The 13,630-nt window shown below is 41.1% G+C and overlaps 1 protein-coding gene across 1 annotated transcript in view; it reads right to left on the bottom strand.

Annotated features, from left to right (window-relative positions):
• pdlim5a (PDZ and LIM domain 5a) overlaps positions 1–13,630 on the bottom strand; it is a 61,980-nt gene that overhangs the window by 18,267 nt on the left and 30,083 nt on the right. The window contains exons 4-7 of the mRNA XM_008289487.1: positions 12,453–12,492; positions 11,486–11,916; positions 6,576–6,748; positions 6,390–6,426 (exon numbers count right to left, since the gene is read on the bottom strand). Of these exons, the coding sequence (XP_008287709.1) occupies positions 6,390–6,426; positions 6,576–6,748; positions 11,486–11,916; positions 12,453–12,492 (681 nt within the window). The remainder of the gene's footprint in view (positions 1–6,389; positions 6,427–6,575; positions 6,749–11,485; positions 11,917–12,452; positions 12,493–13,630) is intronic.

The raw sequence follows: 13,630 nt of genomic DNA, 5'->3' as shown, positions 1-13,630 counted from the left end.
TCCAGTGGAACAAGTAAAATACGCTTTCCAACCCTGAAGCTGTCTTCCACGTAGATGTCGGACTTTGCTTTGTTGCTACCAGGCAATTACTTGGTGGGGATTATTGTGAAGCTGCATGCAGCACAAAATGTTTAAAGAATCTCCATGTTATATGTTATTATATGTTATTACATCACGCTTTTGGGGTGCAGACCTCGACAAAACTGTATTCAAAAGGTTCGAAACAGGAATAGTGACTATGATTTAACCATATAACGTTGTTTTCCGATGGTCTCAAGTTGAAATAGCACAATACTACAATTTGAGTCAAGGTTATTTTTGCTACAGTTTTGTCCAGGTCTGCTCTATCTACCTTTTGTTCTTTGGCAGGTGCAGCTCACTGACACTACGATGCTTCTTCTTCTTTTTCTTCAAGAGTTTCAGTGGAGTTTGTTTGACAGGAGAGATGAGAAGGGCGTCCAGTAAGGACTGAGACACTGCCTGCTTCTCAGGAGACCAGTGGTTGCTTTGATACGTTGTTCTGACCAAGTCAGGACATAGTAAAGAAGAAAAAAAAGGCAAAAGGATGAAGAAGAAACCATTATGACTAGATTCACCTCCTGTGGGGCCCCAGATCAAAAACTAACTTTGGGCCCCTGTTGACCCCACAATACATGGCAGTGTCGTTATTTTGCTAGACTCTATAAAATCTTTAGAGCTGACTGATTAGTTGATTAGTTGATTAATTGATCGATCAGTCAGCATAAAACAACTGATTATTCAGTTGACAAGTAATTACATTTTGAGAGTTCATATTTCAAGCAAAAAAAAAATGTCAAAAATGATTTTACTGGTACCAGCTTCTCAAATGTGGATATTTACTTAGTTTACCAGTTCTCTATGATAATAAATACTTTCAGGATGAAGCACACAAAAACACACATTATACCAACACACTGTATTTACCTTACATGCACTGGACTACAACACGCAGCATGTGTGTGTTGTAGGTGTGCAGGCTGTCGGGGGGCACTGGGGGTGAGGGGAGGGGGGCAGGGGGCTGCTTTGGGCAGGAAGTCCAGAGGACTCGACAGGAGCGCTCTGCTGTTTTTAAACACACACACACTCAATATGCATCCATACACAGTAAGACAATGGCAGAAGACAGGAGCACCAGACATATAATACTGACAAGAAAGTGAGTGTAGCCGCTTGGCATGACATCCTTATCAATAATGAATGGACGTGAACTAATTTGAAGATCTTGATAACCTTGTACCTGACAGGTTTGGTGGAGTGAACATGACGACGCACTGATATATGCGATAGACGAGTGTTGAGTTGAACCGAGGAACTGGGAGGACGGAGAGACGACAGATAACACAGATTGGAAGATAACTTTAACTACTTATGCTGAATGAACTGTCATTAAAAAGTTTGCTTCAGAATAGTTGTGCAGCACCTGTGTTGAGATGAAATATCAAGCTGTTCTGTCTTTAGACACTCAGTAGCAGCGGTAATTATTCTATGGTCATCACCATCATGCCCAGTCAGACAGTGACTGGACTCAACATTTTCTGAGTTGGTGTTGTCCTCTAGTGGTGCCAAAGGAGAACTGCTGGACCCCAGCATAAAAGAAAAAGAAAAGGAAAAAAAAAGCATGTGAAAAGACGCTTTTGATTGCAGCCCAAATGTTTTTGACCTTGTATGTTTTAACAGAACACTCAAAGCTCAGCGTACCTTTCAGCAGTGAGCAGCTGAAAACTTGGAGTAGCATTGAGAGTATTATCCGAAGCAGCTGGTCTGTGGTCAGGAGCTGAATCAGAAGAGGTCTCTGGTGGCCGGTTTTGAGCTGATAAAGAACTGCTGCCACATAAGGCGCTTAGTCCAACTGTTTGGGCAGGTAAAATGCTACAAACGGACAAAAAGGATGCTGGAACCTGGGTACCTCCAGGACTTGGCTCAAACAAAGAATGGGGCATGCTGGCTGGCAAAAGGACTGCATCAAGAAAGGGGTCGTTTGGCTTTTGTGCATCTGAGAGACTACAAGTATGAGAGTTAATTGATGGTATTTGGCTAATTGTTGAAGCATCATATGTTGCAGGTACCAGCATCTGAGCTAAAGGATAGCTCATGTTAGATGTTTGACAAAACACGTCAACAGAATTTGAATACAAAATTGGGACAGAAACTAAACCCAGGTGTGTTGTAGATGATTCATTCTCTTGATTTTGGCTCTTTAAGGGGACGTCAGTGTCAGCGTTGATCTCTGACCAGTGCTGATTGGTGGATGAGCCTTCTACCTGTGGTTGGGGTTGGCCAGTGTGATGAGAGGTGGCCTCATTCAGGCCATTAAACATTATGAGTGAAGCACCTACTTGGTCGGAAGATTGGTTTGCTGGAGATCTGTCACTGGCAGATAACAGAGAATAGTGTTACTGGTGTGATCAGAATTAAGTTTATTTTAGTCAAGCGAAGTGTAAAAAAACTATCATGAAATCCACTTGAGTGAGGTCAGTTCAGTACCTTGCCAAAAATAACATTACATTTAACTAAAACTTCAGGAATTAGTTTGAGTCTGTAGCATTACTTTGACATTTCTACACAGCAAACTAGAAGATGTCAGTCAGGTGATTCAATAAAGGGCCTTTATGTGACTGATTTCTAAAGTGTAAAAGGGTGAAAAGGTGAAACAAAGGTGTCAAAGGTTTCGGTGACGATTTATACCTGACCTCCTCACTGTTTGTCTCAGACTCAGCGAGACAGCTAGAAGAGGACAGAATGAAGGAACTAAGGAGGAGAAAGAAGTGGACACCAGAAACAGAGAGAAAAGGAAACAAGAAAAAACTTCATCAATTTATTAGCTACAATATATACTTCTCAAACTTAAAACACACCTCTAGATTCCAGCTCTTTTCAAAATGCTGGTTATGATCTACCAAGAAAAAAACAATCAACTGTAGAATACTCTGCAGTAAGTAAACGTAGGGATGAAGTAAAAGCGAAGGCACTGGGGAAATATTTTACATAGCAAAGGCCTCAAAATAGCATTTTTACAGTCACGTTGCACATAATCAATCCTAAACAACCTGCTCACTGGAAAGAGCTCTCCTTACTTGCAAGTACCTTATAGCGAACACATGTCTCAAGCCGGTCTCTAGTGTTTCATCCCTGCAGCGTGGCACACATCGGTTTATATATACTGTACATACATGCATGACAAATTGAAATCTCTTCCAATTTTTCAGACGGCACCATATTTCAAGATACTGTGTTCATAAATATGTAGTTTCAGACGCTAGTAGACACAACAGATGTAAACAAGCTTTACACTTCTAGAAAGTGTCGTCCACAACATACAGTTACACAACAGTCCAAGTGATGTAAAGGAGCATACATAATGCACACTCATGCAGACCAAGGACAGATTTGATATTTTCAGTAATTACAGAAACAGACTCCCTCCTACAAACCACACACCTTCCCTTATACTCCACATGTTGAGTTGTAATAGCGCAGAAGGCAACACTGGATCATCAGTGTAATGCATTTAGGATTAATAGTACTATGAGTTAATTACTTATGTGTTTCTCTCTCAGTGGTGTGAAAACAGACTTCCACAATAGGATTCTGTGTTTCTACTGTTCATACATTTGGATGTATGAGGGCATTATAGTAGCAAAACTATTTGTCCATGCGTATGGAGAGTCTGTATCTCAATCCGTTCGTCCGAAGTGAGATTTGTCAATGTGTAGAAGAAGCTGTCAATGCAAACCGGAATCTGCAAAAGTCGTCTCACAATTTGTCTGTAATCAGGTTTTCAAATGTGTAAAAAATCTGCTCATCTGTAATAAAATTCGGACATGTAATAAGAGCTGTCAATGGGCACAAAGAGTTGTCAGTGCATACAGAGGTATTTGTGGTTGAAAAGTCTACGTATTTGAGTCGAGAAGCTTCACCATTGGCTGTCTTTTCACACATGACTTTTGCTTCACTTCTACCGTGACAGATCTGAAACTGAAGACTATCTGAACATCAGGGTTTCTGTGTCCTGAGCTCAGGCTCACAGGATCGTTCATCGTAGCTGCTACTGAGAAAATGCGTAGACTTTTCAAGTGCAAATACCTCTGAACGTGTTGACAACTCTTTGTATGTATTGACAACTCTTATTACATGTCCGAATTTTAATTCAGATGAGCAGATTTTTTTACATATTTGAAAACCTGATTACAGACAAATTGTGAGACGACTTTTACAGATTCCAGTTTGCATTGACAACTTCTTTTACACGTTGACAAATGTCACTTCGGATGAACGGATTGAGATACAGACAGACTCTCCATGGACTAATAGTTTGGCTACAATAATGCCCCCATATGAATGTCCTGTCCTGTCGTTGTTATACGTTTCAAAATATGTGCAAACTGACTGATTCATAAAGTCTCTGCAACTTCCCATCTCAGGCTGTTTTGCTTTTCTTATTACCAAACAGATCCTGTACAGTGTTGCTAACCCAGCTAGCATCAATGCTCTATACAATATAATCTGCATACACACTATAGTGAAGACTGAGGTGGGCAGAGGTGTTGACAGGCACTTGCATATATGACTGAACATGTCCACACTACTTGTTTTTGTCCCTCAAGATTTCACTCTTTTAATGAAAAGCTCTGGATTTCTTGTCTCTCACTTTGTAATGCTGGAAACTGATGCCACACAAGGCATATTAACTGATTTATAATATGTCCCCTGCAACACAGGTATCAAGGCATCAAGTTTACTTTGACTCCTTACAGCTGGTTTTAATGCTTTGGTGTTCATCGGTATGAAGTTGCAAGTAAATCAATGAGAAGGAATAGGACACTGATAAAAGTCTATATATTCGCAGTTATACCTTCAGGGTTGGAATCAGTGGAGTGGGCTGAGCACATAAGCAACATATACTTAATGAAAGGATTGAGCACAATGCAAACAGTGAACAACAAGCCCACACACACACACACATACACAAAGAGAGACTCCGACAGTTCATGGGCAAGCTCTCACGCCAGTATTCTTTCTTGTACTTTCTTTATTCCCATCAGTCCACAAGCTTTTATCCCTTCAACAGTCTGTTTCATAAACAACCGGTATATTTGGATACACACACATAGACAGTCAGTCGCACCCACAAACACACACAACAGACGCACACACACACACACACACACACACACACACACACACACACACACACACAGTCTACTGGACATTGAGGGTGCGAGCAGACACTCCGTGGTGCCAGTCTCTCAGCTCGTTGTACTTGGGGCCAATCACCATCCGAGTGGTGGTCTTGTTCACTCTGCCATCCAGCACAAGAAAGTAAAAGGAGAGAAAAAAGAAGAGAAAAGGACACCGCAGGAGAAACAAAAGAAAGATTTAGGGAAAAGTAGAATAGTTGCCTGACTATTTGCAATCAGATAAGCCATGCCGCAGGGAAAGCATGATGCCACAGACGGAGCTGTTACCAATGAATCAGACTGATGATACACAGAAAACATTTAGATGTGGTGGAGATGAACAGTTTTTCTGTCATCATCAGAAAAAAAAAAAAAGACCAAAATCTATACAGAGAATGAAAGAAACTGTAAGCAATATGCAGACCACAGTTTACCACTGAGTCAAAAGACTTCATCTTTATCATGTCCAAACACAACCCATGAATCACGGTCACTACGGACTGAAAAATATGAATTAATTCAACCATGAAGCCACACACCAACACCCGCAGTCGGCAGGAATGTGTGCATGTTAACATGAGTGATCACAGACACACAGTGATCACATGTGTCGCCACAAACCACCATGATCGAATGGACAGCCGATGGATCACATCACACAAGAAGAAAACCACAATGCGCCCATGATTGTCAACCACGCAATCACAGGTTATACAACATGCAGCACAGCAAGGCTGTCACACCCACAAACAACCACAACCATGGAGCACGACAACCGTCTCAAATACACTTTGATTGGTAAACACAGATGGAGAAGCTTTCAGCTACTGATACGTTTAAAATCAACCATCAGCTTTGAGCTTGAGCTCTGAGCTTTTGGAGGAATTAGGATTTGATGTCCTGTACGGGACACAGAGGTCTGGTTTTTGAGTTAATGGATCAAATTTGATCCATTCTCTGCTGTCTAGACAGGAAGAGCCCACACAGCATCCATGTGGCAGCCAGAGCAGTGCCACAAAGATTTAGAGTCGGATTTTCTGATTTTCATAAATGTAGCTGGTATATGTTAGAGACATTCAGCTGAGCAGGTTAAATGAAACAGCACTAAGATCAGATTATCTGGGATATGCATTGTTACATTAAATGATGTAAACAAACAAAACAGAAGCATTTCCATCGTCATGCACTTACTTTGTCTTCTTGGCTGTGTCAGCTTCTTCATTTTGAACTGCAAGGAAAGATTAGAAATATTAACAAGTGCTCTCTAAAACAATACTGTGGTCATTCAGCGTTACGATTCTCAGGACTAGTCAATAGTTTATAATCTGAAATATGTTTAATGACTCAAAAAAAACCCACAATCAGTCAGTATCGTACCGTTCTCAGTGCCGGTGATCTGAGCTAGAATCCTGAAGGACCTGGACTGGGTGGTGCCTGTGCGTGGGCGCCAGTCCTCCGTGTCCTCCGTGATGCGCTTTCTGCTGGCATCAGCGTGAGTGGGCACGTGGTAAAAATGGATGTCTGTATCCACAATGTGCTTCCTGGGAACTCTGAGGTTTGACATGAGAGAAAAGAAGGGAAGGACATCAGGAAATACGCCAGTAATTTACATACAATCTCTCAAAGTAACAGACACGAAGACTGATGAGATTGAAAATGTGTTTTAAGGATTTTAAATGCAGTACATGTGATGACATTATTTCTGTACACAATAATTCAGCTAGAGTGCATGAATAGAACTGTTAGATGACTGTAGGTTATATGAGATGATAATATAACACACTGTTAAAGCAGCTACCTACAATTTTAACCTATTAGACAAACACAAGGGGCAAAGATCACACCACACTTTGTTAAATGTACTTGGTGTGAAAGTCTAAAACAATCTGATACCTTGGTGGCAGAGGTTTTCTTGAAAACCAATGACGGGGGGAAAAAATAGGACACAGGGAAACAGATTAAAGAAGAACTAACAGCAGGGGAACATTAAACAAAGTCATAAGGAGACAGTTGTGAAAAGACTTACTTCAAAATACTGTGAGGTCCACTGAAGGTGAGGTACAGAAAGAAATAAGAGAAATATATTCACTTGTGAGGAATTTATTAAAGGAAATGTTAGTAATTAAAGAGATAACAAAAAAAAACATATGGAAGAAAAAACTAAACTGCATGCATAAAACTAAACCAAACAATCCATCAGAATGAGGAACAGATTGAGTCAGTTCTACTTTGAACCACATGGTGGTGCTGTTCAGCTGTCTGACATCCTATAAAAGGAAAGTCATTCATCATTTTGGAAGGCATGAACATTTGAGGGTTTGTTTTTTATCCAAATAACACTGACAAAACATGCACTTTTGGAGCGACGCATAATTCTGAATGTACATGTGCAGTAAGCGTGTGCACAACCACAGTCTTCCATGACAGCAGAGTGCTGACAGGCCTGTTACTAATTGGTTGTCAGTAAATCAACTCTTAGGACAAATACACGCACACACACACATTTACACACACGGGGGGCATTAAGGATTTCCCAAGCACTGCTGTCAATAAATCACCTATAAATACACTTCCATCTACAAACTCACCTAACACAGTGAATGGGCTGATTTATGAGTGTCTCTCAACACGTTCTTGTTATAGCAGCAGCCATGCGGGTGTGGCAGCCTTGACAGCTCTATGTGAGCCTGGTCGCACACTTAGTGTTAGAAAGTATTTGACAATATAGCCTGTGTGTGTGAGGGAGTGTGGTTGGGGCTTTGCATTTGAATGTCACTCCGCCAATAAAAATAGTTGAGGTTAAAAATAATCATTCATCAAAATCATTTGGTAATCAGCTGAAAGTGCTGCAGTCTGTGCATGTAAACATGAACATCACTGGTAGTAATCTTGTTTAAAAAAAAGATGATGAATAATGTTTCACTAACTACAGGTGACCTTAAAACATAAGAAGTCAAATCTTACGTAAACTGCTAAAAAAATAAATAAATAAAAACAGCAAAGTAGGTGAGCATGCACAGAGAAAGGTGAACAGGCCACAGAGGAAAACAGTCAAACACTTCAAATTTGACATGCTTCAGAGACTAACTTTGTGACTGGAGGAGGTGCTGCAGTCTGCAAAGCAGAAAAACAAGGATTGAAAGAAAGAGAGATTGACAGGAAACACTGACATGTATAAAGTCTAACAATAAAAAACTCTGACAGATATCATTCAACACTCCCCTCTGAAACAAACCACACGATTCATTTAGGACATGCAAACAAGCACGCAAGACGCAAGGATGGACACACATGCTGTCCCACAGTGCCCGTGTGTTTGTATCTCAACACCAGAATAAAAGAAATAGATTCACTAATACTGTAAAAGAGAGAGCAGTAAACAATTGGCGTTGCATAATTGTGCAAATCATAACTGATGACAGTGCCTCTGCAATATGACACCTGCTTCTATTCACTGATCATCAGTACCAGTGAATCTATATGCTCTGAATGACCAAAACAATTACTGCAATCGCTCCTCGGTTTACTACTGGAAATATACGCAAAGAGGATTAAAAAAAAAGAACACTGAGATAAAAATATTTAATACTCTGAACCCCAAAACCTGCTGGCAGGTTTGAAATACATGTTTTCTATTCAAGACTACCACAGGTAGGGTAGAATCACAGTAGAGAGAATCTTTGGATGCTCAGCTTTTTATTGGTTCTTGAACTACTTCTCTGTGACGTGCTGTTATGCTGGGAAACCAAATCGACGTGCAAAATCGCAAAATTTATCTAAAAAAATTAATTAATAAATCGACAAATGTAAACAAAAGACAATCCATTAGTGATTCAGTTGCAACCAAAAGTCAGAATTCAGGAACATTTTTGGCTGAACTGGACTTAGCTGCAGGCTGTGTTTATTCAGAGCAGACATCAGACAAGTATGAAAGTAATTAAATATCCATCCATCCATCATCTATACACCGCTTAATCCTCACTAGGGTCATGGGGGGCTGGAGTCTATCCCAGCTGACTCAGGGTGAAGGCAGGGGGCACTTTAGGGACTATTTAGAATCACCAATTAACCTCAACAGGTTTTTGGACCTTGTGGGAGGAAGCCAGAGAACCCGGAGAGAACCAACGCTGCACGGGGAGAACATGCAAGCTCCACGCAGAAAGATCCCGGGTGTCCTCACTGGGATGCGAACTGGCAACCTTCTTGCTACGAGGCAACGACACTAACCACCGCTCCACCTTGCAGCCCGTAATTAAATATATGACTTGGAAAATATCTATAGTAGAGTCACCTTTATTTCTCAAACGTGGAAACATCTGTGGGCACTTGTACTCGTCAATATTCAGAAAAAAACTTCCATTTCTTTCTTTTTTGTTGTTTTTGTTTTGTTTAACGACTTATGGCATCACAGCTTCATTAGACTGAGCAAAAGGCATGCTTTGAGTTCTCCCTGTGTTTATTCACGGTTCTTCTGTTTCCACAGAACTGCAAAACATTATATTGCAGTAAAAAAATGACACTGAGCAAAAATGTGAAAACCATCCAGAAAACTGTTTGGGATTCAGAGTGTTAAGGGATGAAAGTAAGCCATAAAGCCACACAAGTCATAAGAAAGATCAGGTTAAACCTTTATTAAAATATGTTTATGCAGTTAAATGCCATCTGTGATACTTGGGGAAGGCTATGTACCCAACTGAAATGAAGCTTGCGTGTCTGTGTGTGCGTTCAACTGCATGGTGTAAAATTATATTGTGCAGACAACTGCTGTCTGCTGAGTCCCGCAGAAAGAGAAACCACTGAGCACTTTCAAAAGTGGAGGGAGAGGATGAAGTCGAAATGAACGGAGAAATTATGAGTCAGAGAAAGGGGTATATTCCGTCCATTTGGTACAGTGAGCGCAATAAATCAAAAGCATCCGTGCAGAAGACCAATCATCGAAAAACACGAGAGGACAAGTGGAACAAAACGGCCTGATGAAGGTGTGTCAGTCACTGAGGAGGCATAGTGTTTGTGTAAATCTACGTGGATTCGAAACCTTTAGCAAGAGCAAAGAGAATGCCACATAGCTCAAGTTACCAAAGCACGCTATATATACACAACTTAGTCACAGCATCATAGCATAGTTATACTCACTATGCCTCCTGAGAGAGGAGAGTTATGTTTGAGTCAGAAAAAGAGGGAGGATTAGGAGCAGGCAGTGTGGGTGTGAAGGATGGCAGGGGAATAATTAAATGTGATGAATTGACAGAGATAGTGAAAGAAACAGAAGCAGAGAGGACCGACGTCTTAGACCTGGGTACATTTTACCCTGAAAGTTTTTTCTTTTTTTCAACAGACAAGGTGAAGACATTCATCATGTTTTGTCTTTGTCTGCACATAACCGTTGAGTTGTTATGTCTCACAGCATGTTCAACTATTTTTAGAGGATTCCAAAAGCTCATTTAAAGTCCATCAATCCTCCCAATTTTTCCATCACAAGAGCACCGCTATTAAATGTTCCGTATAAAATGTTCCATCACAAGTCCGACGGTAAACAAATAGCATAACAACCCATTTTAGTTTACATCAGTGTTTCCAGGCTGCTGCTTTAGGTCCTTTAACATAACACATAATGCCCAACTGGTGGTATTTCTCTTTGGCTACATGGTCTTTTTTTTTTTTATAAAAAGCAAACCAGCTGCTGGAAACTGAGGCCACTGGGTGCAGAGTACAGTATTTTTGCTGCTTTATTTTCTTCCTCTAAACAAAACTCCAACCAGACATTTGAGTCTGATTTAATGATGTGGAAGAATTTCGCAAATCATGTCCAAGATTTCATAGTCTGGCAAGCACGATCAGAGGACAGTTTTTAGTTAGGAACGCTTAAAAAAAATAAAATTTACAAAAAAATGCTTGGGAAAATGCTTCACCGATTTTTGTAAATGATGACAGAAGTTTATTTTTTTATAAACTATATACTGGTCTGGTGCAAACTTCAAAAGTTAACACTAATATAGTTCAGTTGAAGCTTTTCCCTTCCTATGAGACAAACACAGATGCTGCTAACAAACGCTGGCTACTGCACAAACTGGTTTCAACATGCATTTTGTATTAATAGTATGAGCCGAATCTGTGAGAGAGTCATCAACTGACACCAAGCAGACACAGATGTGGACCAGAAGTGCAATAATAGGAGAGAAACAAAAGGGAGGGGGGGGATCTTGTCTCCCATGAAGAAAGTTGGGAGGGATGTGAAAGAGCCAAGAACCGATCAGTTCATTCGACTTGTTGTCAAAGCCACCACTCACCCATTAAACTGCAGTGGCAGGGCTCCACCCTGACTCTCCAACAGGCCCCGCCTCTGCCCCATGGCCACCTCACACGCATTCTCGGTGGAGTAGAGGTTGATCGGTGTGTTGTACACCGACGGCTGAGGCGGGACGAGGACAGGGGGGGAGGAGGAGGCAGAAGATGGGTAAGAGGCGGGAGGTGGAGAAAGAGGAGGAGGAGGAGGAGGACTGGAGTGGGAGGAGGAGGCAGGTGTAAAGGCCGAGGATGGGGAGGGGATGAAAGTGGCAAAAGGGGACTGTGAGGTAAGGCTATCTGAGGTGCAGCCCCCGAAAGGTCTGGGGGCCTTGTTGTAGGGGGCAGTGGAGTGACCTGAGGAGTGGAGGTGAGGATGGGGTGGAGGAGGTGGATGGGTGATGGCGACTGGTTTTATGATGTCTGATCTGTCGCCCTACCGGTGCAAGAGAAGAGCATGCAAAATAAAAAATAAAAAAACCACATCAAAGCACACATTATACTGATGTCTCCCTGGTTGTGATGAATGGATTCGTCCAATACAAGCTGTCGGAATGATATACTCTGAGCAGATTAGTTGAAAATGTATTGTATTTGATTTGGGAATAGGGAGGCATCAGCATGCTTCACACATCAAATGTAAATGCAGCAAATAAACCCAGACAAAGGTGGTTATCATGCAACTAAATGCACGTATGGCATTGTTTCAGACGGGTGTAATTACTGAAATAGGAGTCTTCACAGCACTGGAACTTGGCATGCCAGGTGAATTTGTGTTTCTTTTTGTCTGTTATGAATTCAATAAATAAAAGAATTCTTCATTCAATGCCAAAAAACGACACAGTTTTACTAGCTAACAGTCTGTCTATCCAGTCAGAATCAAAGTTTTCGCTTGCCATGCCTCGCCTTAACTAAACAGCGATATATTTTCCGATTTAGACAACGGGTTAAACTTTAAGTAATCTTAAATACCTTTGGTGCCACAGGAGGAGGTTTAGGAACACTGGAGGCTCTGGAAAGAAGGAGAAAAACTGCGTGAGTTATGATTGCACAACACAATTCTTTTTCATTTCGGTATTCTGTTTGAAAAATGGCGAGTGTTAGCCAACACCATGTGGGTAAAATTACACAGGCTCTTCCAAAGTGTTTGCTGATATTTATAGAGCCTTTCAAGCTGCTAAGATCATACTGTCAAAAAATTTCAGATCTCGCTGAGGTTCAGAAAGAATGTGGTTACGGTGAATTATGACTAAACACGAGTCCTCAGCGCAGAAACCAACGTGGAGAGGATTCTGTCATCGCTGAAGAGCCTCTCACTGTGTCTGTGGATCTAACAAAGAAACTTGAGTTGGTAGAGCTGAGGATTGTGGTCTCTTTCGGTGTATGTGTGCTGTTGAAGGCAGCTGTTTTTAGTCTATAAAGGCCCGTACCAATCTGATACTCTTGGTGTTTGATACTCTTGATGCCTCTTTGAGCCATGAGCTGCCCTAAAGGTCATTTGAGGAACATGCGTGTGACTCCCTACACTCTTAAGTTTACTCACAGGATGATATTGGCTTAGCACGTCACCCTAACATTAATTTTTACTGAGATCACTTTTCATCTGTTGACAGAGTTTTTGCTGACCTGCCTGGTTTGAGATGATGGCAGTGCAATGGGAGAGTCATTTATTCATGCAAAAACAAACTGAAAGAGCATCCGTTTGTATGCTACTTATTCAAATAAGTCCTCAAAGTCAGCAGTGAACACACATGAAACGAATGCAAGTGGTTGTTTTTTGCTTCACAACTTGATTGAGAAGGATAAAAAATTAAATAAAATACAGGAGTTAACATAAATTAAAGGTTAAGTAAACTGCGCAGTAACTGAAGACATGTAAATGTCAGCAGATTTGCATTCCTTTCAGAGCAGCCCTTCTGGAAATTTCCTCAGGGAGGTTCATGTCCTTCACCTCCGTAAATTTGAACCGACACCCTTGTAGTAGCTAGAATCACATCAGCCTGCAGATACGCACACTTGGCCTTTTCTCTCTGCTTCTTGTTCCCTGCTAGTATTGGTTTGCCAGCAGCGTACTAATTCTGTCACCGTGTTCCTCCAACATTAGAAGGGTGATGGTAAATGATATTTTGCGGCAGGAACAGTTCTGGGAA

Source organism: Stegastes partitus, unplaced genomic scaffold (assembly GCF_000690725.1).
Source record: "Stegastes partitus isolate 25-593 unplaced genomic scaffold, Stegastes_partitus-1.0.2 Scaffold618, whole genome shotgun sequence".
In the NCBI taxonomy this organism is placed as follows: Eukaryota; Metazoa; Chordata; class Actinopteri; family Pomacentridae; genus Stegastes; species Stegastes partitus.
The sequence above is the reverse complement of the archived record's forward strand: the minus strand, read 5'-3'. Positions and strand labels throughout refer to the sequence as shown.